General features: G+C 47.6%; 1 protein-coding gene across 1 annotated transcript; it reads right to left on the bottom strand.

Moving 5' to 3' along the window:
- Positions 1 to 7: 7 nt before the first annotated feature.
- On the bottom strand, positions 8 to 13,603 carry LOC307245825 (myosin light chain kinase, smooth muscle-like). The gene is made up of 16 exons (XM_080021512.1): positions 13,317 to 13,603; positions 9,643 to 9,798; positions 9,338 to 9,451; positions 8,812 to 8,841; positions 8,293 to 8,423; positions 7,560 to 7,716; positions 6,757 to 7,068; positions 5,910 to 6,006; positions 5,365 to 5,568; positions 4,174 to 4,391; positions 3,624 to 3,747; positions 2,686 to 2,838; positions 2,402 to 2,531; positions 1,670 to 1,751; positions 1,260 to 1,400; positions 8 to 791 (listed from the first exon to the last, which is right to left on the bottom strand). Exons 1-16 carry the CDS (start codon positions 13,462 to 13,464, stop codon positions 586 to 588), a joined length of 2,403 nt encoding a protein of 800 aa, XP_079877638.1. The 5' UTR covers positions 13,465 to 13,603; the 3' UTR covers positions 8 to 585.
- Between the last annotated feature and the right edge of the window lie 8,366 nt (positions 13,604 to 21,969).

Raw genomic sequence — 21,969 nt, 5'->3', positions numbered from 1 at the left:
TCACAGCACACTACAACACACGCTTTGGAAGGTGGCCGGTGAAATGAGGCCTCTGCATTCAATCCATCCTTTGGCTTGTCCTTCCTCCGGGGGCACAGCCAGGAGCAGTGGACGCGCCCGGGGACCTGGTCATGAGTGTCCATCGCTGGTCAGACCATGATGGGTGCATGTTTTTGGGTGGGGGTCCTTACTGACGTGAGGTGGAGGAAACCCCACGTGAGCACAGGGAGAACATGCAAACTCCACACAGAAAGGCTCCTGTTTGGGAGATAACCCGCCGGAGCACGGTGCCAACAGCGCCCCAGGCGGGAATCGAACCCAGGACCTTCTTGCTGTGAGGCAGCAGTGCACTGCGCCACATGACGACACTTGCACGTTCATTATGATGTTCCAAAAGTAAATCAAGTCTCTTCGTAAGATAATCTTTAATTTTCATACAATATGAAGAGAAAGTTACGTCAAATTTGACTGGACATTGGTGAACACATTCAAAATCAAACACAGGTCACGGATGGTCCAGTGCTGCAGTCAGGGTTTCAGGGGGAAGGGTTGTGCGCTCCCGGACGTCCCTGAGGCCAGACCCCTTCAGCCCCTCACCGCCAGCTTGGCGGAGCACAGCGCCTCCCCCAGGTGGTTGGTGGCCCTGCAGCGGTACACCCCGTCGTCTGAGGGCCTCAGGTCAGACAGCACCAGGGAGCAGAGTCCCTCGGGGCCCCGCTCCATGGAGGTCCTGGACGAGGGGGCCAGTGGCTCCTCGTTCAGGAGCCACTCCACCTCCGGCTCTGGGAAGCCTGGGAGTAACAAGATGGACGCATCGGGGTTATGATCTTTTTTTGGAAAGCATCCATGTTAATATATTTACATGCATAACACAGACGCCCTTGCCAATCATTGATTTTAAAAAAAAGTGAGAATCTGACAATGTTCAAGTTAATCCACAATCAAGTTTTATTATCCATTTATAATTTTAGGTAGATAAGTGCTACTTTTGTGTTGGGGCATATCCACTGCATCAGAGTGTGGTCCAGGGATGTACACTTATGAATAGTCAACAAAAAATAACTCCTTTGTAAAGAGTCACCGCAGCCGTCAGGCTTTTTAAAATGCATCCGTGTTGCATGTAAGATTTGAACCATTTGAATTTAACAAAAAGAATGGACTCAGTAATCTACAAATGCTTAGTAGTTGGTCGGCGGTGTCACTTTTTCGATAAAAGATTCTGTCTGGTATTGTGGTGCAGGCTGCGTCTCTGCGGGTACCGTGCACGGTGCAGGTGAGCTGGGCGGCGGCTCCCTCCGGCAGCGTGGTGTCCCTCAGGGTCCGCAGGAAGCGAGGCTCACACCACAGCTGCTTCTCCAGGCCCTGGATGGCCTGCTCCGCCTCCGGGCTCCAGGCCGGCTCTGGGCGGGTGGGGGAGCAGGGGTTTGAGTCGTGAGACGCAGCACAACATCAACTTATAAGTGTCCGTTTAAAAAAGAACCCGACGAGGGTTTCGCCGCACGGAACTACATCAGAACAAAGCGGTTGACGGCGTTCAAAACCGTGCATCACGACACAACAGCTGGGTTGTGTCCCAACAGCACTGCAAGACGATCAGTCCTGAGCATGACAAGTGATTGAGGTGGAGAATTTGATTTCAGAGGCGTGTGTGTGTGTGTGTGTGTGTCACCGTCGGTGGAGGTCCTAGGAGAGTCTGGTCGGTTGGAGAGGTTGCTCATCCTCTGCAGAGCCAGAACAGCTTTGCCCGTTTTCTACAAGTTGATAGACGACACAAATCAGCGACACATTGAAACACATGCAGAGCAATGGGGCAATTTCAGCCTTAAAAAAAATAAAATTAAAAAAGCCTCCTTTCCAAAAATTGGGAAACTCACTTGAGGTGTTTTGTTTTTTTTAAGCATGTTGTATGAGTGCAACGTTGGCTGCAGCAGGTTGCCAGTTCCAGGAAGTGATGCAATGTCCTGTTACTAGTCTGACAAAATGCCCCTTTTTAAAGTGTGGGTGTAAAAACAATGAATCCTTGAGGACTAAAGATGTAACGTTCTGATTTTGATACCAGGTCAGACACTGGGAGTTTTATTTGGAAGAATAGAGTTTTAGAGATAGATATATTGCATATTTAAATTCCAAATTAATATTTTTTTATTATAAATTATGAGTTACTGTGATGGTCCTCTGATTCAGGACTTTGCTGGAATCAGAAATAGGGACGGACACCATCATCACAATCATTTCATATTGTTCGGCCAGATTTAAATCTTCCAATCATCCAGTCGGACCTGGTCCACTAGAGCTGGACGGTCGTCAGTACTGCACTGCACTCACTGACTCAGTTCATCTGGATCCAGAGCAACAGAATTAAAGTGGTGTGTGTGCCCCCCCCCCCCCCTCCATGCGTTACCTTCCACTTGCGTTTGGCCAGGAAGCGCTTCATCTTCTCCTTCTTGAGGGACTTGGTGGGTCTGCGGTTCAGCACGGAGAAGGAGGCCATCCAGGGGTGGGCCAGGCCCTCGTCGCAGGACAGCCTGCATCTGGACCACACCAGGGAGGGTTACGCGCACACACACACACACACACACACACACACACACACACACCGAGGCCCCTTAAGCAGGGCTGCCTACAACGCCGCAGTCCGAGTGGGAGGGTCGCAGTCGAGGCATTTATCGGGACCACCGGACCAACCTGCGGTCCTTCTTCAGCAGGGAGCTGATGAACTCCTTGGCTTGCGCCGAAATGTCCTCGAAGCTCTCGGGGTCGAAGTCGTACTTGGCAGCCGTCACCAGAGCCAGGGTCTCTGCGTCGCTGTTCCCCTGGAACGGAGACTCCCCACTCAGCCTGCAGCCAAAACAATACAGTGTCATTTGGTTAATTGTATATTGAAAGGGTTCTTATCCTATAGTTGTTTTCTAGCTGTGTTACTGACAATAGTTTATTTTTTTTAATTGCCTTTGTAAATTTTTTTATGTGTGTTTGTCAGAAGGTCAATGCAATAGCCAACTACATTTATTGTAATCCATTTTTATTAAACATGACCATTTTCTTTACCTTGAGTAAATCCTTAGTGTCATTGTATGTTGCCAATTTTTCCCGGTAATCCTTCGGTCCATTGCATATTTCCCTTTTATTCCTTCAATTTGTATCCTTAATAGCGTCGCCCATTTTGATGGGACGCTGCAATTTCCCTGCAGTGATGAATCAAGTATCCATCTATATTCTTATATTTTATATCTTATTTCAGTGTTTAACCGTAAGGACAAATTAACCACCAGCGGAGGGCGTCAGACGTAGGAGCAGTTGGAGACACCAGAGTTGAGACAGTGTTTAACATGTGGTCGTAAAGTAACACTGTGCAGAAATGCAGGTGTTACAGCAGCAAAGGAAGGGATCAGTAGTAAGACGGCATGTGTCCCCCATCAACAGCAGCATTACAGAAACTGGAATCGCATGGATGCAGTGACAAAATTATCGTATATATAAAATGTCCATTGTGGTCTTTTGAATGTCCAAGTGCAAAGTGGAGTCCAGATTTAAAATCCAAGGTGTTATTACAGCGTCCAAACGACATCATAATGACATAATCCAAGTGAACGGACTTCTCCAAAAGCCTGGGCGTGACTTACAGGATGAAGCAGATGACCCCGATGCTCCACATGTCCGTCTCCAGACCCACGGGCTCAAAGTTCACCACCTCGGGAGCCACGAACTCTGGGGTCCCGTGCATCACCATCAGGGGTTTTCCAGGCTCTTATGAAGGACACGGGTTAGAATTAGAAAACGCATCATGCGAGGCCTTTTAAAGGGGTAATCCGTGACATTTTGTTTACTTAAAGCCCATATCTGATGCTTTATTTAACCGGCACTTTATAACAAACGGACGTTCAACGTATTTGTGCTGTCCCTGCAGTTTCCAATTTGTAGTGGCGGAGTCCGCCACGACGAATCGGGCACTCGCAAGCAAAAGGCAGCTGCAGCGAACGCCAACAGTCTGGAAATTTGACGGCCATATTAAAAAAATAAAAAATAAAAATAAAGGGGAGTCATTTGGATCCAGTCCGTAAAAACGCCAAACAAGCGAGTCCGATTTGGGCCCCGGGTGTGATTTTTATTTTTTTCCCCCAGGAATATATTTGACGCCACCCCCCCGAGCGGACATTTTAACCGTGCACTCACCCAGTTTGCGGGCCAGGCCGAAGTCGATGAGCTTGATCTGCGTCCCGGTGTCGTTGACGCAGACGATGTTTTCGGGTTTGAGGTCCAGGTGGACGATGCCGAGCCGGTGCACGAACTGCATCCCCTCCAGGATCTGCTGCATGTAGCGGCTGCTGGTCGGCTCCGTGTGCTCGAAGCTGTCGTCCACGATGCGCTCGAAGAGCTCGCCACCGGCGATGCTGCGGAGACCGGGTCATTATACCACACTCAATGTTCTTTTCACTTTATTCTGTGATCTCTTCGTGCATTGCCGCAGTCTATATGATTTGCTTTGACCACACTGAAAAGCACTTATTCAGCGCAGAGAAATTGTGATGTCACAGGTGCTCACGTCAGAACAAATAGGCGATAAAGTAAAAAAAAGAAAAAGCTAGAAAAGATTACAATAAACAAATAATATTTATATAATAAAATATTTAATGAAACATTTCTAAAAAAAAAAAAAAAAAAAGGTAAAATAGGTAATACATTTTCAATTGTGTTAAAACAATCTGATACAACATGAAACTGTCAGCGAGTTCCAAAACTATAATATGGGCACTGGTGTCAAATCTGAATATCGGAGCATTTGTTTTTTTACTAGTACAATTTAAAAACACCAGCAGGCCATCTGTGTAATCTTGGGGTTTTTTTTTTTGGTTTTTTTTTTAATCATATAATTTATATATATTTTTGGGGCCTATTTGGGATCAAAACATTTACGTTTTATCCCTCTGAAGTGATGAGAAACGGGGAATGGAAGAAAATTCCCTTTAAGTCCCTGTGAAGCAACAATAACAACACAATATGTGTTCCGAGTTTGTCATACCACAGAAAAGTTATTAGCCACTCAGCCAAATCTGAAATATTTCAATAAAAACTTGCTTCAAATTTCAAAATCATGCATGAATAAAAGAGTTCCGGCGTGTCCACTGAAGCCTGAAGCCACGGCCAATCGCGGGAGAGGTGCGGCATCTCTCGAGCGTCAATTAATGACAACTAAGCCAATACACACAAATCTAAAAATCAGAAAAACCAATAACAGGCTCTTACAATGTTTTGATTTTGTTCTGAAGTAAAAAAAAAATAAATAAATTAAAAAAAAAAAAAAAAAAAAAAAAAAAAAAGAGAAAATGGGATATTTGTTTGACTTTTCCCCCCAGAGCCACTCACTACTCCATCACCATGACTGTCTGGGCACGCGAGTCGTAGGCGGCCAGACACTGCACCAGCTTGGGGTGGTGCAGGCCGTTCATCAGCTCCATCTCCCTGCGAGCCGCCGCCCGGTCCTTGGAGCCCCGCACCCGGTAGAACTTCCCCGCACACACGTCGCCCGTCTCCTTGTGGGACAGACGGAACACCTGGCCGAATTTACCCCTTTAAAAAATAAAAACAAAGACATGTCATAAAGTGACTTTGGCGGAAACTACTCAATAGAAACTAGACATTTAAGTGCCCGTTTGATTCTAAATTTGTATTCAAAGTTTTTATTTTGAGTCCAGTTACAATTATTCCGAGGCAGTTCCATGGTATCTAGAACTTGGCCAAAGCAGAAACTACGACCTGAAAATTTAAAAGCAAATGCCAACACTAATTTGAGCTGCAGTCCCCCCCATTAAAACCAAACGGGCGTGAAGACCAACAGACGTCCTCGTAGAGACGCTGTGAAAACCCCATTTGGGCTCCTGAATGGAAGCAGGCGATAAATGCACGCTTACCCGCCCAGCTTCTCGTGCACGTCGTAGTGATCCTCGACCTGGTGCACGGTGTCCACGGTCACCGTCACGTAGGAGTGGGCCTCCTCTTGAGGGGCACCTTCAAATACACAAGTCCAGGCATTTAAGGGTAGCAGGTGTTAAAGGATACTCTCTGGATACTTTTTGCGGGGGATTCCAACGATAGATAATTATGCAGCTTTTAAAGATGCTGGAATGTGCATTCCCCCCCATTTTACAGGAGCTAGGCTAGCTGAACCCCTCCGCAGCCATGCATTGAGCTAGCACACTTAGCATGCAGCCCGTCACCATCTCTGTACTGGGCACACAGGCATGGCAGTGTTATTGACCTTCACGTCTGAATGGGGGCGAGGGTAGACCAACAAAAAAACAAAACTGTAGGAGTATCCCTTGAAGTGATCTAACTGATAAAAGACCTTTCCCTTCCCAGACAGCAACACACAACGCATTTAATCCTTTAATTTACATCTAGTTGCAGTTTGTCCTGAGTAAACCAAATATGACTTTCCAGAAATTCAGGATAAATATTAAAATGAAAATAGATGAAATATTAAAAATGTTATGTAAATAATATTTCATAAACATTTATAATATGTATGTAAACCTAATAATGCAACTACATTTTAACCTAAAAACAAATATTTTTAGGTTTTCAATTTGTTGTTGCATTACCATTTTTATTATTATTAGTTGGTTTTGATGTGAGCTGCTGTAACACGTGAATTTCCCTCCAGGAATCAATAAAGTCTCCATCTGAACACAAATTTAAAAACTGGCCCCGGCTCAAATCCCAATGTGAATTGATCATTTTCTCGTCCATCAGACTGACCCTTGGCCTCCATCTTGACGGACTCTGACTCCTCGCTCGGGTCACTGACCCCCGCGGCGTTGCAGGCCAGCACCCGGAAGCGGTAGCGGCCCTGGGCCTCCAGGCCCGACCGCACCCGGTACGAGGTGTTCTTGCAGCAGACGCTCAGCCCCGTCCAGGTCAGGGGCTCGGGCTGGTCCTCCCGCCGGACCTCCACCCTGTAGCCCAAGATGGCGGTGCCCCCGTCGTAGCTAGGCCCGGTCCAGGACAGAACCAGCGACCCGGAGGAGAGCTGGGAGACCACGGGCTGGGAGGCGGGGGGCAGCGGCCGGTCTGGAGGAGGAACGTCGAGACATGATTCCCAAATCGGCAAATATGGGGCTGTTTCCAGGGGTCGATAAAAGACTAACAAGGTTTGAAGTGGTCATTTTTGTTAAAAAGATTGATAAGAAACATCCATTCAATGTGTTGGTGTTGTGCATGTGCCGCTCTTTACCCCCCCCCCCCCCATTGTTGGGGGCGGGGTCCGCCTCACGGCAAGAATGCAAAAATTGGGCATGAGAAAAGAAGTTTTAAAATAATTATAATAAGGGACAAGGGTACACCAGGACGTTACAAACAAATAATAAAAAAGGTTGAGACTAAACCCGGACAAAGTCGAACCTTCCATCAGAACAAAGGGTCATCACCGTCAGAGGGAGCGGCTAGTCTGCCTGGAAACGAGTTCAGTCAATGACTGCAGCCTCGCCATTTTGATCTCGCGACACAAGATCCGACTTCCATCCTTTGTGAGGGTCGTGGTCGCGCGCGCCAGTGGCTCTCACCGATGACACTGAGGGACACGGTGCGGTGGCCGAGGCCTCGCCGGGTCCGGACCACGGCCGTGTAGGAGCCGGCGTCCTCGGGTCGAGCCTGCGACACCACCACGGTGCTCCCACGCTCAGTGGTCCTGACGGAGGTCCGAGGCCCGCTGAGCACCACCTGCAGCGGCGCGGGAGGGGGGTTTACCGGAAACATTGGATTTCATAAGCGGCTGTGACACCTACGGAGGCGTCCACTCGGTGCACCGAGCCAAGTGTTTCAGTGGAACCTAAAATCTAGTTCCAGCGTCAGAAATCGAGGTTCCTCCGTCTTCGTGTCTTAAATCAGGTTTCAAAACTCGTTCAATAAAATCCTCCATTTGAAGCCATGAGTGTATCCATAACCAGCGAGAACCTTTTGGAACATCACATTCCTTACAAATCCCAATTTCTACGTATAGAATAAATATACTGTATGTGATATTTAAAAAAAAGTCTTATATTCAAGCCCCATCAATAAGATTCACACGCTACACTTAATACTGGATTCATCTTAAAGAAACTGACAGGCTTTCACAACTTAAAACATTGACGCTGAACAAATAGAGAATTAAGAAATTTGAGCATTATTCCTCAAAGTTCTACGGGCTTGGTGGCTGTTCATGGCAGCCGCAGGTCACCATTTTCTTTTTTTGGAACAAGTTCTAGTTCTGGAAAAATATTTTCTATACACGCCATCTTAAAATGTTTGATTGACCTTGTCCCCGTTGTGGATCCAGCAGCAGGCCACCGGCGAGGAGCTGATCCTGAAGGCACAGTGCAGCGAGGCCGGCTTCCCCACCCGAACCTCCAGCTGCTCCGGGGGGTCCAGGAACACCACCGGGGGCTCTGAGAGGAACCGGGAAAACACAGGAAATAAAAAAAGGTGGGACAGACGAAACACAGCTAAAATAAGACAATCAAAACATTTTGAAAAGCAAGAGGCGTGCCACACACACACACACACACACACACACACACACACACACACACACACACACACACACACACACACACACACACACACACACACACACACACACACACACACACACACACACACACACACACACACACACACACCTTATTGCTGTTCAAACCAGAACACGATCAATCCAACATAATCCTCACATTTCATCTGTGTGTTTGTTACAAAGGAGTGAGTGCGTTTGTTCGTGCGGAGGGAGGGAGGGAGGGAGGGAGGGAGCCGCAGCCCGTGCCAGTCGGTGTCACTCACCCTTGCTGTCGTCCCGGCGGGGGCTGACGTCTGTGGAGACGAACAGGACGGAAAGAGAGGGATCACTGGGGCGTCGCGATGCGGGCGGGTTATGAGAGGCATCCGACCAATCAGGTGAAAGCAGCCGTCTCAATTTGAATGGATGGAAAACAGCTGATGCCGCAGGGAGGCAGGCCCGCTGCACTTCACAGCGAACTGACCTCAAACTAAATCTCTGAAAACACCTGCAGTGCTTGATTATTTATGATGTTGGATTTTTTATTTTTTTAAAGTATTGCATTTGTTTATTTATATTGAAATATCAAAAATGACTTTCTGTTTGTGGATGGTTCAGTTCCACAGAGTTTGGGATAAAAGTGCTGTGAAGCTGCGTTTCTTAAATACAGAGGGGATTTACCGTGAAATTGAAATACCAAATGAAACAAAGCAAATGCAGCGCATATAATAAAAGAAAACTACAGGATTATTTTGAGCCCAGGCCATATTAAAATGTTGGTGCCCATCGGTAGAAAACAGTGTTTTGGACCTTTCTCCTCCTCCGCCGTCTCGGCCGCTCTGTGGGCGACCTCACGTTCCTCTGTCTGGAGCGTTTCCTCCTCGTTGGACCTTCCAGTGGAGCGGGTGGAGCCCCCCTGGCTTCCTGTTGAGTCCAACCCCAACCCCCCAAAACACAAAATCATCATTCATCGACTTAAATGAGCGTCATTTGAGTAAAAGCCTCTCGTCGTGGGAGCGCCGTCTCACTGCCTCCAGTGTGGTCGTCGCTCCGCCCTGCGATTGTGTTTCACGCGCCGCCGCGGACAAAGTTTGGTTTTTCCAGTTTTATTTTACCTGCAGCGCGGAGCCCCGCCCCGCCGGGCTGTTTCCAGGCAGGACTCGCAGCGGTGCCGGTGTAGATCCCCGCGTCCCCCGTGGAGCCTTCCGAAAGGTCCAGACGGGCCACGCCCGCCAGGAGAGAGGTGGGCGTGGAGTCATTTGCTCTCCCGCCTGAATAGAGAGAAGTAGAGATGTCACAGACAACAAACAAATCCTCATCAGAATCAGAATCAGAATCGGAAAACAATCTGTAAATATATAAGAATATGTCAAATAAGACATATCCTCTGAGTTGAGTCGCTGTGAAGAGCTCCAGTCCCCTGCAGGGGTGGGGGAGGTGTAGCAGGTGGGCCCGGGGCTGGTGGAAGGCGTCACGGGGGGGATGGTGTCGGGACTGTCCCATTGCCTTTTCAAAGCGACAGTAGAAGTCGTTCAGGTCGTCGGCCAGGCGTGAGTTGTCCATGGAGTGAGGTGTTTTTGCCTTTGAGGCTCGTGATTTGTCTGAACCCGGGCGGCGGGGGGCGGAGGCGGAGTCATTGGCTGAGGACCGGCGTCGGAGTCTCTTTGAGCACAGTCGTTAAGCATCTCGCACCTCCTTGCTAAACCTGTACTTAGCCACTTTAAAAATGTCCCTGTCCCCACTCCCAAAGCCAGATGGATGTGACCATGATGAAGCGCTTCATGAATCCCCCGTCGGGAACATTCATGTGTCGCTGTAAAGTAGGTCGTGGCAGATCAGTCCAGGTCCAGAAAGTCAAACGCCTGCCATGTTTTCGCACCACCCATCAACTCGGTTGACTGGTTGGACTTCTTTTCCACCTTTTCCAACTGCAATTCCCAACTCTCTTTTTTTTTTTTTTTTAGCAATTCATTCACAGACCCCTAGAGGGGCGAGGACCCTGGTTTGGGATCCCCTGATCGACAGTACTTCTCCCCACCTTTGTTTTTTTTTTCAAAATGTTTTTGCTAACTTTTTGTCCATCTTACCCAGATTCAGACAAGAAGATCGACAGCAGTTTCATCGCTCTGTGTCCAGTACAGAGATAGCGGCGGACTGCATGCTAACTGTGTTAGCTCAATGCATGGCTGCAGATGGGATCAACTAGCCTAGCTAATGTGAAATCATGGAAGTACACCTTCCAGCAACTCAAAAAACGTTATTTATAAATCCTGCACATTTATGATGAGTAAAAATAAAATAAAATGAATAATGACTTATAATAATAATAATAATAATAATAATAATAATAATAATAATTTAATACTGGGTTTATAAACACTCCTTCTAGCAGCAGAGTTATTTCAGTGACAATGCCACCAGATGGCGCTCTTGTGCAGTCCTTCTTCCAACTACATTCGTTGAATCAAACATCGGGAAACTCAACTTTTGCTTGATGGCGACGTCAAGATGTATTTTAAGATGCAAACAGAAATAACCTTTTTGAGGTGCGCTGAAAAAACGGATTCACTATGTTTGCTGTGCTCGGCCAGTGCCGTCACCACGGAGCAGTTTGTGAAATGAACAGCAGGATATCGTGAAACAAACAGCTTGATTATCATGCATGTCATTTTATTGTGTTATCATTTATTTTCCTCATTGACAGCTCACTGCAAGTAGCATCAAACTGGGGTTTGCCGTTGTGGTTTGTTTGCATATAGATGTACACATGTGTAGTGTGTATGTATGAATGGAATGTCCAGAGCAGAGAAGTACTAATCCCCTGTGGCTAGTGGAATGTTAACAGTGTGTGTGTGTGTGTGTGTGTGTGTGTGTGTGTGTGTGTGTGTGTGTCCAAGGCAATGGATGTATAAATGCACATGATTGCACGCGTCATTAGCCACAAAACTACAAAACACAAATTGGAGACACCTGCAGGAGTACACTGTCATTTGGTGAGAAGCCGCAGAGGACCCTGCAGAGGACCCTGCAGAGGACCCTGCAGCTTCCTGTGAGGGTTTCAGTACTTTTGGGTTTAACCACAAGTCCATGCTGTTGTCATGCAAAATGATCCAAGCGTGGAATTTGAGTGCAAACATTGAAAGCCCTGAGGGTGGAGGTGACATTAGGACTAAGGATCTGTTATTATTTAAGGATAAGGATCCTTATCTCAGGATAACTATGACAGGAAGAGGCCAGTAGTCACAAGAAGTGACCAGTTGTAGTTCCAGTTTTCCTGCAGCTAATTCACTGTTTTCCTTGTTTTCGTTGTCGTCCAATGTATATGTTTTTGTGTAAATGTTGTTTGTTTCTATGTTTATTTATCTCACCCGTGGTGATTCTCCCTCTTGGAGTAGTGATCAGTTGTTTAAACATGATAAATGGTTCTCCAAAGAGGGGGTTGGCGGTGGTTGTGTGCTCCGCTCGTCCCACAGCTCGTCACAGGACAGAGTTGTTGCAGCAGTTGTTGATGATTAAAGAACGAATAAAGAGTTGCTTTGCAGGTTGACAAGTTGAACTCCACTCGCAGACTAACTCTGTCCTGGATGCAACGGAACAAATACTCTGCGTTGTACGTCCATCACGCTGACAGCACAGGGTGAAAAAAAAATAAAAAATAAAAAAGGACTAAGGATCTGGGTGGAGGTTTGCCTTGATAAGTAGAAGTCGCAGTATAACAAGCTGCTGTGCAGGAGAAACGCTGAAAAAATACTCATTGGGGGCTAATGTGGCGTCGCAGGAGCCCCTGGGGTCGTGCACGCACGCACGCACACACACACACGCACACACGCGGGAGCGCGCCAGAGGCGTTCAAACATCTCTTTGTCTCCAGTGGTGTCTCGGGGGTTAGGGTTCCAGGGTCCTGACACCCTGGGATCTAGGAGGGGACGTGCTGATTGGAGGGGGACAGAGAGTGAATGGTGGAGCAGCTCCCCAAACAGCCAAGACAAAAGTAAACAATCACACCTCATGATAACACCTCCCCTCTGGTCGCACCCCCGTCTCTTCAACCACCTGGTGCCGCAGCGTCAACACAACAGACGCTCAACGAGCAAAACACACGTTGGGTTTCAAGCCAGACATGATCCTACGGTCGTAATCCATCCTTTTTCAAAATGTAAGAGCAACTAACTGATATAGCTGGTATCCATTTTGGAATAAAAGTCCCGAGAAGCTTGATGTCTTTACCACAAGGACTTTTTTTTTTTTTTGGTGTTAATAAAAATATTAAAGCCGTCTAAATAAGAGGGGATCATCAAACAAATCAAATTAAAACATAAAACATTATTGAGAGACAAATGCTCACGAAATATACCGTGTAGATTTACCACCAGATAAAAAAAGAAATCAAACAAGCGGCGTAGCACATGGTAAAAATGATAGTACTGATGACGGTTGCTAATATGATTAAAAAAAAACAAAAATAAAAAAAAATGTAAAGGATCATTAAATGAGAGGTTCTGCATCAACACGGGTTAAAAAAATAAACCCTGTTCATAATAATTCATGCTGTAAAAGCCACAGCCACACTCAGCTCATCTGCAGTAGTTCAAACCACACAACTTCCCGTGCAGCTCTATCAGTTCTCACACGAAGACACTAAGCACCGCTGTTCCCCCCGTGTCGTGACGGTGGTCTCACTTGGGCTTGAAAGGGTAAAGAGTTGATATTTGGACAGAATATAAAAAAAAAAAAACCTCTCATGCACTTTTAAACTCGGGTGTGCGGAGTCAACACGCGCCGTCCCTACCTGACGAAGACGCCGTCGAGCTGTCCCTCAGACACCTCCTCTCGTCGGGCGCCGGCGCGTCCTTTCCCCGGTCCTCCGCCCGCCGGGGCCGGACGCTCTTCAGGTCCACGTGGAAGGTGGACACGTAGGTCCTGCCCGTCCCCTCCATCCCGGTGCAGCGAGAGGGAAGACCCTGCACCGGCTCTGCGGACAAGGGATCGGTGCTCCGTGCGACCCCCTCTCCTCCCTCGCTCCTGTGGACCCTTCACCGCGGCGCCTTCTGCACATGTGCTGAGCTGCAGACGGCAGGAGGCGAGGCTTTTTATCCAGCCCCACCCGCCCACCCCCCTCCTCGACCACCGGATCCCCACCTCTCCGGACCCCCCGAGCGGCGGGGGAAAACAGCCCACTCTGCCGGAAGACCAATTAGAAGACCAGGCGCTCCAACCCCCTCCCCAGTACGACGAAGCTGGGAGAGAGAGAGAGAGAGAGAGAGAGAGAGAGAGAGAGAGAGAGAGAGAGAGAAACAGAAAGCATGTGTGACAGTAAACAACAGGAATGAGAATGAAACTGCAGCTGCGACACGTTAAGAGCCCGGGCCCCTCACGGCCAGAGACCACCAGCTTCACCACCAGGAACCGGCGGCTTAGTCCCAGGTTCTGAGGAACTGAAATCGGTTCCACTTGAGTTCCAGTTCCAGTTCCACAAAGCAGTCCATTAGAAACACTGCCAGAGGCGTGTCCGTCGCAGGAACCTTTTCAGGAACCGGGAATTTGGTTCCCAGTACTTCTACAGCGGGAACCTGGTTCTGGAATTGGTTCCACTTGGATTCCACTTCCTGTACCGAAGAAGGTTCCTTCTCCTCCGTCAGGGGTGGAGTTCGCAGCCCAGAACGATGGCCAGCGGTTTTAACCCAATTGGATTTGTGGATTTGCCAATCAGCATCAACCCCGAGGTCCAACCAGCTGGGTCGGTGCACGGCTCATGCAAAAGCACGGAAACGGGGCTCGTCCCTTTCTGGACCTGGAAGCACCTAGAACCGGGCGAAATAACATATCCGAGCGGTCGTATGTCTCCTAGCCACCAGCAACCCTTTTATGGATGCCTAAAGTTCCTGTTTGGGGAAGGTTGTCCCTCCTCACTTTGCTCTCGTACTTTGGTGGAAACCAGCGTCTACACACTGTACCGCTGATAAGCAAAACAAAAAAAACAAAACAAAGAAGTGGGAGTCGGCCCTGTGACCCCGCGTCCAGGAAGCCAACCACTCATTTAACTGTGAAGCTGCAACAGCATTTTATAGCGTTTAGTCACTCAGTCAGGCCCAAAGCTGGTGGCCAGATGCTGTTTCGCTGTGAGGGGTGAGATAGTGCACCCACAAACAATCTGACCAGGACGTTCCCCCCTGGAGCTGGAACAAAAATAAAAAACAAACGACCGAAAGGCAAAGCAAGCGAGCGGTTCCAGCTCCAATATGGTCCTGGCTTGTTTTTTGATTTTTTTGAGAGGGAGAGAGAAGGGGGGGGGGTGAGCGCGTGAGAGAGAGAGAGAGAGAGAGAGAGAGAGAGAGAGAGGAAGTGTGTGGGTGTTACAAAACATTAGAGATAGAAGCAGAAAAGCAGTCGACAGAGGTGCGGTACAGAGGTGCGGTACAGAGGTGCGGTACAGAGGTGCGGTACAGAGGTGCGGTACAGCAGCGCAAACAGCCACCACAATGTCGGATAAAGCTCCCCACCCGCAGATAACAGCGCCAGCCGCTCGCACTCACCTGCAGCTTCCTCCTCGGAGCAGGGAGGCGACTTCCGCCGCGGGGACGCGGCTCCTATTTCACCACGACTCGTGTGTCACAACACACGAGCGGGAGGAAAGCCTCCGAGGGCCAGTGGCTGTGACATCACTGGAATGAAGCGGAACCGGTGCGGCAGCTCCCACCTCCGCTCTCCCGCGGGGAAGCTCCCGGGCCGCGCCCGCTCCCACCTGCCTCCAAAAGGAGGGTTTTCCTGTGCAGTAGTTGGGACAGGGGCCCCCGGGGAGGGCCGGCGGCGGGGGGGTCGGTTGGGCTACTCTACTCGTACAGTACGTCCCATTAGGGAGTGACAGCGTGATCCTCTGTAAGAGACGGGCCTTCCGGGTTCAGAACGTAAACGTTCTCGCTGGTATGTTGAGTCGGTTATCGAGATGCGACCCAGACCTACGAGTGGCGCACAGCTTAACTTGACCTTTGACCTTTTGTGTCGAGATCTTGTTGTCCTTATATGTTTTTAGCCTTTTATTTCAATTGCTTTTAAATGCTTTATAACATATTTTCTAGTTTTTCCATTCTAATTATAATGCATATAATATATTAATGATAATGAATGTATGTATATTTTACTATTTTTATTTATCTATGTATCTGTCTGTCTATCGTCATTTGCTTGTGTACACCAGTGTTTATTCCAAAGGTGAAGCATTTTTCCTGTTGTATGAAAGGGGCCGAAACACCTTCCTGTGGCCGAAGCATGAACTCAGCCGGAGCAGTGCGCGGCTGGGCTCAAAACATGGCAGGAACTTTCTAGTTTAGTGAACCTGGACCTAGTTTCCATATGAAGGAACATGGGAAACCGGCCCCTGACGTTCTGGGGGCCACCGGTACTTGTTTTTTTAAACAGGACCAGCTTAGCTCGTCTTCATTGTCACACACACACACACACACACACACGCACGCAGATGGAGGCTGTGAAATGTCGTTTCCGCATTTATCCCATCAAAGCTTGTCCTTCCTCGAGGGGGCGGGGCCAGGAGCGGTAGCAGCTGACAGTACAGCGCCCGGGGACCAACTTCAACTAGTCAGATGATGTTTGTTGTGCATGGGTTTTTTTTGGGGTTCTTACAATGTTACATGGAGGAAACCGCATCTGAGCACAGGGAGAACATGTAAACTCCACTCAGAAATACTCCTAATCACCCAATCCCCCCCTCTTGGAGTAGTGATCAGTTGTTTATAGACCCAGGCATGATAAATGGTTCTCCAAAGAGGGGGGTTGGTGGTGGTTCTCTACAACCAGAAGCTCTTGTCGTCCCACAGCTCGTCCACAGGTGAGAGTTGCTGCAGCAGTTGTTGATGATTAAAGAACGAATAAAGAGTTGCTTTGCAGGTTGACAAGTTGACTCCACTCGCAGACTAACTCTGTCCTGGAGCAACGGAACAAATACTCGGCGTTGTACGTCCATCACGCTGACAGCAAAAAATAAATAAAAAAGACCCCTAATCAGACGATACCCTCCAGAGCGCGGTGCCAACAGCGCCCCAGGCGGGAGTCGAACCCAGGACCTTCTCGCTGTGAGGCAGCACCGTGCCATCTGACCCCCTTTGTGTAATAAAACACAAACTTTTTTTTTCTCCAGACATATTTCCAGGGATGGTAAAGACGGTTGATTCGGACGGTGGTCGTTTCAGTCGGAATTGATTCGATTGGTAAGGGTTGTAGAACACACAATACAACATATTGGATTTGTGGATTTTTGAATGTCCCTCGAATCGTTCAAGGCCTTGCACCCCCCCCCCCCCCCAAAGACCCCCTGCAGGGGTCCCGCACCCCAGGTTGGGAACCGCCGCTCTGGCATCAAGCATTCGCTGTGCGTTCCCGCCCCCTCAAACCCACCTCCTGGGCGTGTCCCTCCTGAAGCGGGTTAGCAGGCCGGGGGTGTTTGTTTTCACTTTCTTTGTTCTCCAGGTGGGCGGAGTCACTAAACCACACCCAGAGCCAGCGGGTGTCTCATCTTGTCCTATCTTAGCTCCCGAAACCCACAAGATGGTGGTCCCGCCCGAAGTCCCCTTTCATAAACCGGTGGCTGGAGACGTGGGACCCGAAGTCGCTTTTGTTCTCCACAGTGTGACGTTGATGGAGTCTCCATTCAGACGCCTGCGTGTTGTTGTGTCTGTTCAGTTCACTGTTTATTTATTTTTACTTAAAGTTGTAATCCGTAACATTATTTTGTAAAAAAAAAAAAAAAAAAACAACAACACATTCCATTCTTTATTTCGCCGCCACTTCATAAGAAACAGCCGTTCAGCACTTGCCATCCTCGGTGGCGGGGTCCGCCGCCACAAATCGCGACGACTCGACGGACGGGAAAAGGGAAAACTTTGGAGGAAAGAAAGTGACGACTCGGAGCGAAGAGGAGGGAAAAACCCGGGATGAGTGTAAAAACGTCGCCGTGTGGATGGGAATTCTGGGGATTGCAGCGAAAATCCGCCCGGCAGAGACAACGCGATGGAATACCACTTTTAATACCTTGACTTTGAGCGTTCTGTGTTTTCTACGCCGCCTCGTATGGAGCGGCAGGACGGCCGGTGCATTGTAACACAGCACAAACATATCATTCCACAGTCATTTGGGTAATTCACCGCCGCGCAGACATCGGCCGACGCGACGGCGCGCTCGCCATAGTTTCCCACGGGCGGCACTTTGGGCATATTTCACAGATGACGCGCGCGGGCGGTGGGAGAAAACATGGCCATGTGGCCATAAACAGGGACATAGTTCACTGAGGCAACGGCGGGAAGGGGAAAGGGGACGGTGATTAATGGCCGAGGCCGATGGTTGCGCGCTTGGCAGCACATCACAGGCGCTCGCTCGCTGTCCAACGAGAATCCAAGATGGCGGTCGTTTGAGAACGTACTCAAAGGATGGACGTGGATGTGAGTTTGATGACGCGGAGAGTGTTTGTTTGTTAGTTTGTTTGTTTGCTGTGGCATCTTTTGGCTCAGGATTATCATATTTAGTGTTCATGACCGTTCATATCTGAAGTCGATCCTTCTGCTTCACTGTTTATTTCAGAAGGTCTTGTGTAGAAACCTTTTATATATATTTTTGGGTCTTTTTCATTTTTATCTTAATTTTTAACTGTTTTTCTGTTATTTTTAGGCCATATTTGTTTATCATTAGGTTTAGTGTATATTGCTATATTTTTATATTGTGCAGTTTTTAGGTCTATTTTCCCATGTACTGACATTTTCTTTAATTCGATTTTTATTGTATTGATTTATAATATTATTTTGCCTCCGTATTATATCCATCTGTCTGTCCGTCTATCTGTCTGTCTATCTATCTATCTATCTATCTGTCTGTCCGTCCGTCCATCTATCTATCTATCTATCTATCTATCTATCTATCTGTCTGTCTATCTATCTATCTATCTATCTATCTATCTGTCTGTCTGTCTGTCTGTCTGTCTGTCTGTCTGTCTGTCCTTCTGTCTGTCTATCTGTCTATCTGTCTGTCAGTCTATCTGAAACAGTGGTTTTACCAGGGAACACTGCGTCCGTTTACAGCAACTCCTTCCTCTCATGCCCGTAGAAGGAAACCCCCGAAACAATGATCTTCATCTGGAGGAAGTCGCTTCGACCGAGTCGCAGGAATTCCAAAACAGGAAAAACAAAACGGGAGGAAAGGCAAATTTTTCTCCCTCGGTCTTCTTTTCTCCCATCTCTCTCTCTCTTCATCATGTGAAGGATGTTGCTTCCTGTTCCAAAGAAAAGCTTCAAAAGCCTTTTGACTCCTCGGAGTCCAGTATAAGTGGGTGGGATGGGACTCTGGTATTTTGTTTTTCTTTATTGTTCGATTGGGAGTTGACCCAAGCGATAAGGGTGTGTGTGTGGGGGGGGTCAGAGGGTCAGATCCAGTATTCAGAGAACAGCTTCAGCCGAGCAGCGGGGCAATCGCGACCACGTTCTTTGCCAACGTGATTGCCCCATCGGTGCTTATGGTAAAAAAAACAAAAAACAAACAAACAAAGCAGAGTGGCCCTTTAATGCTCCTCTGGGCTCGGAACGCGGCCGCGGCTCACGTTTGACGGCCGCCAGGGGGAGGATACGCCCGTCGCGATGACGGACCAGGTGTAAAGTGCGTCCAGCAGCCCCACCTCTCTCACCTTTAAAAAAACCAAACGTCCTCCTCCTGGTTCTGCACCGATGTTCGCGTTTGTAATCGGTGTGTTGTTGTTTTTTTTGAAGATAAAAGATTAGAACGGAGGAGGAGAACTGATGAGGGACCCCCCTCCCCCGACGTTGTCCCAAACCTCCGTTTCATGGAGGCTCTCTTTTTAAACTCTCAAAAGAGACGTTTTTTGGCTCTTCTGGGTGCCCAGAGGAAACGGCCGCGCGGAGGATCTGATCGAATTGACCCCGTCGCGTCGGACGGTGATCGCCCCGTCCGAGGGGTTGTCACGGATGTGCTGCGGGTGGTGTTGAAGGCGGTGTCCGCTCGCGCCGCACACGCTCCGCAGTGGCCCCTTGCTCCGTGTTCTGTTTGGGCCCCGAGTCCAATACCTGGATGGAAAACTTGTTTGTCTGAGAACCCCATCACATTCAGCTCCAACGAATTTCGGCTGCCTTTCATTTAAGAGGAATAAATGTAGAGTTGCAGTAAAGGTTGCCATGCTGTGTGGATTATCATCACTATTAATCTACTATTTTACTATAGGACAACTACTATCTTATCTCATCTCACATTATCTTATTATCTTGGTGCAAGTTGAGTCCTGCTGAGGGAGCTCCAGACACGACAGCACTTCCACTACCTGACACTAGAGGGCAACAAAACCACAGGATTCACACCCACGTACAGAAATTTACAGAGCATAGTACACACACACACACACACACACACACACACACACACACACACACACACACACACACACACACACACACACACACACACACACACACACACCATTTCATTAATTCCTGTAACTCCTGGTAGAATTGAATATAAGTTTGGAGCCTTTAGGGATCTCTGGGGCAGTTTAAATACTTGGGACTGTGGGTCACAGCGGTCTACATCATGCAAAATGTCTAATACTCCCACTGAATTGCACTATTTTACCCTGTGACATTTACCTTGGCCAAGAAAAATAGCCCTTGGGAGCAACGTTAATAACATGACAGACATTTCTTGGAAAAGGACAAAAATGAAGATCTCAGCCTTGTCACGCTGCAGGCGGTGGGAACTCAGAGTCTATTAGATCCACTACGGTGGAAGCCAAGAGGAACACAGCTCACATTTAACATGTCTGACTTTCTTTTTTAACCTTATCTCTTGATTTACAGTAAGACCAGGGTGGTGGGCGTGCGTGTGCGTGAATGCGTGTGTGCAGGTGCCGCGTGTGTATGTTTACATAAAATAACATAATATAAAAGTTACAAAATATGTGGATTTATTCACATGAAATGAAAAAATAAAGAAATTCACCGACTGATGTTTGTATTGTAATTATGCAATTTTGGTCCTCGGTTGTCTGCAAATACATTAAAAAAATATATAAAATAAATGATGAGACTTTTATAATGTGATTATTATTATCATTATGACTATTCTCTCCCTATCTCCTATTATAACTATTATTTACATAAATGTGAATATATAAAATATTAACCTTTTTTTAACTAGATATTATTTCTTCCTATCTATTTCTGTATTTCATTTTTTTTACCCCTCTGTTCCGTTTATTCATTATTGTGTGTTCTGCTTCTAGTTATAAAATAAAATAAAAATAAAATACAGTGGTACTTTGACTTATGAGTTTAATTTCGTTCTATGACAGAGCTCGTAATTCAATCGTACAGCAAATCAATTCTCCCCATTGAAATTAATTGAAATGCCATTAATCCATTCCAGCCCCCAAAAAAACACCCCAATTTTTTTTAAGTGTTTTTAAATAAGAAAAATGTATTTATAAATAACAAATATTGTATGAAAACATAATAAAAAAGAATGTAAAGAAATAAACTGGCTTTACAACGTGTATTTACCTTGGAGATCAGACGACTTGGACTAACGGAAGATGCTGGCGGAGGTGGAGGGTGGAGGAGATAGGCGGAGGAGGTTGGAGGAGTTTGTTTGGCTCTGTGCCTTTTCGGTCGCTTTCGTTTGTTGCTGCACTTTATTGCTGAACTTAATTGCCAGAATTTATTTATTTATTTTTTTTCACTTCACTTTCGCTCAACTTAAAAAAAAAAGAAAAAAGTCATCTTCTTCACTGATGTTTGACACTTAGAAAAAAAACAAACAAAAAAACAAACAAAAAAAAAAGGTAATCTTCTTCACTGATGTTTGCCTTTTTTTGCCACCTCTTCCTCACTTTCATCCGCAGGGCGTTTCAATAAAAACCTGTCCAAGGAGGTCGGTTTCATCCTGCCTTTCAGAATGTTTCGGAAATGAGTTAGGCAAGTGTCATTATACAGCGACGACGCACGACCAGTTGCAACTTTTTCTGGGTGTTTCCTTTCAATGAACTCTGAAAGTCTCTCCCACATTCCCAACATTTCCTTGATCTCACTTGTAGAGATGACCTCCCCGGCATCTTGCTCCTCCGCGGTACCGATTTCCTGCAAAACCTCCGTATGCTGCTGCTTCTGTAGCTCCTTTAACTCCTCCGTCGTCAGTTCCTCGGAGTGCTCCTCGATGAGCTCGTTCACATCTTCTTCGTCCACCTCCAAGCCCATGGACTTTCCGAGGGACACGATCTCCTCCACCACTGCCGCTTCGGGTTCGAATCCTTTGAAGTCCCTTTCGGGCGCGACCTCAGGCCACAGCTTGGTCCACGCAGAGCTCAGGGTCCTCCTCGTCACGCCCTGCCAGGCCATGTCGATAAATCTGAGGCATGTCACGATGTTGTAGTGCTCCTTCCA

The sequence above is a fragment of the Zeus faber genome (genome assembly GCF_960531495.2).
Source record: "Zeus faber genome assembly, chromosome: 20".
Classification (NCBI taxonomy): Eukaryota; Metazoa; Chordata; class Actinopteri; order Zeiformes; family Zeidae; genus Zeus; species Zeus faber.
This window is presented reverse-complemented; position numbering and strand designations above follow the sequence as displayed.

Bases quoted from the DNA above. Each gene is read 5' to 3' on its own strand.
- LOC307245825 (XM_080021512.1), bottom strand. From the start codon at position 13,464: ATGGAGGGGACGGGCAGGACCTACGTGTCCACCTTCCACGTGGACCTG. The intron at 7,717-8,292 runs GTCAATCAAACA...GCGCCGCTGCAG, and splicing joins GGATCCACAACGGGGACAAG to GTGGTGCTCAGCGGGCCTCG. The intron at 4,392-5,364 runs GTGAGTGGCTCT...CGGTCTCCGCAG, and splicing joins ACAGTCATGGTGATGGAGTA to CATCGCCGGTGGCGAGCTCT.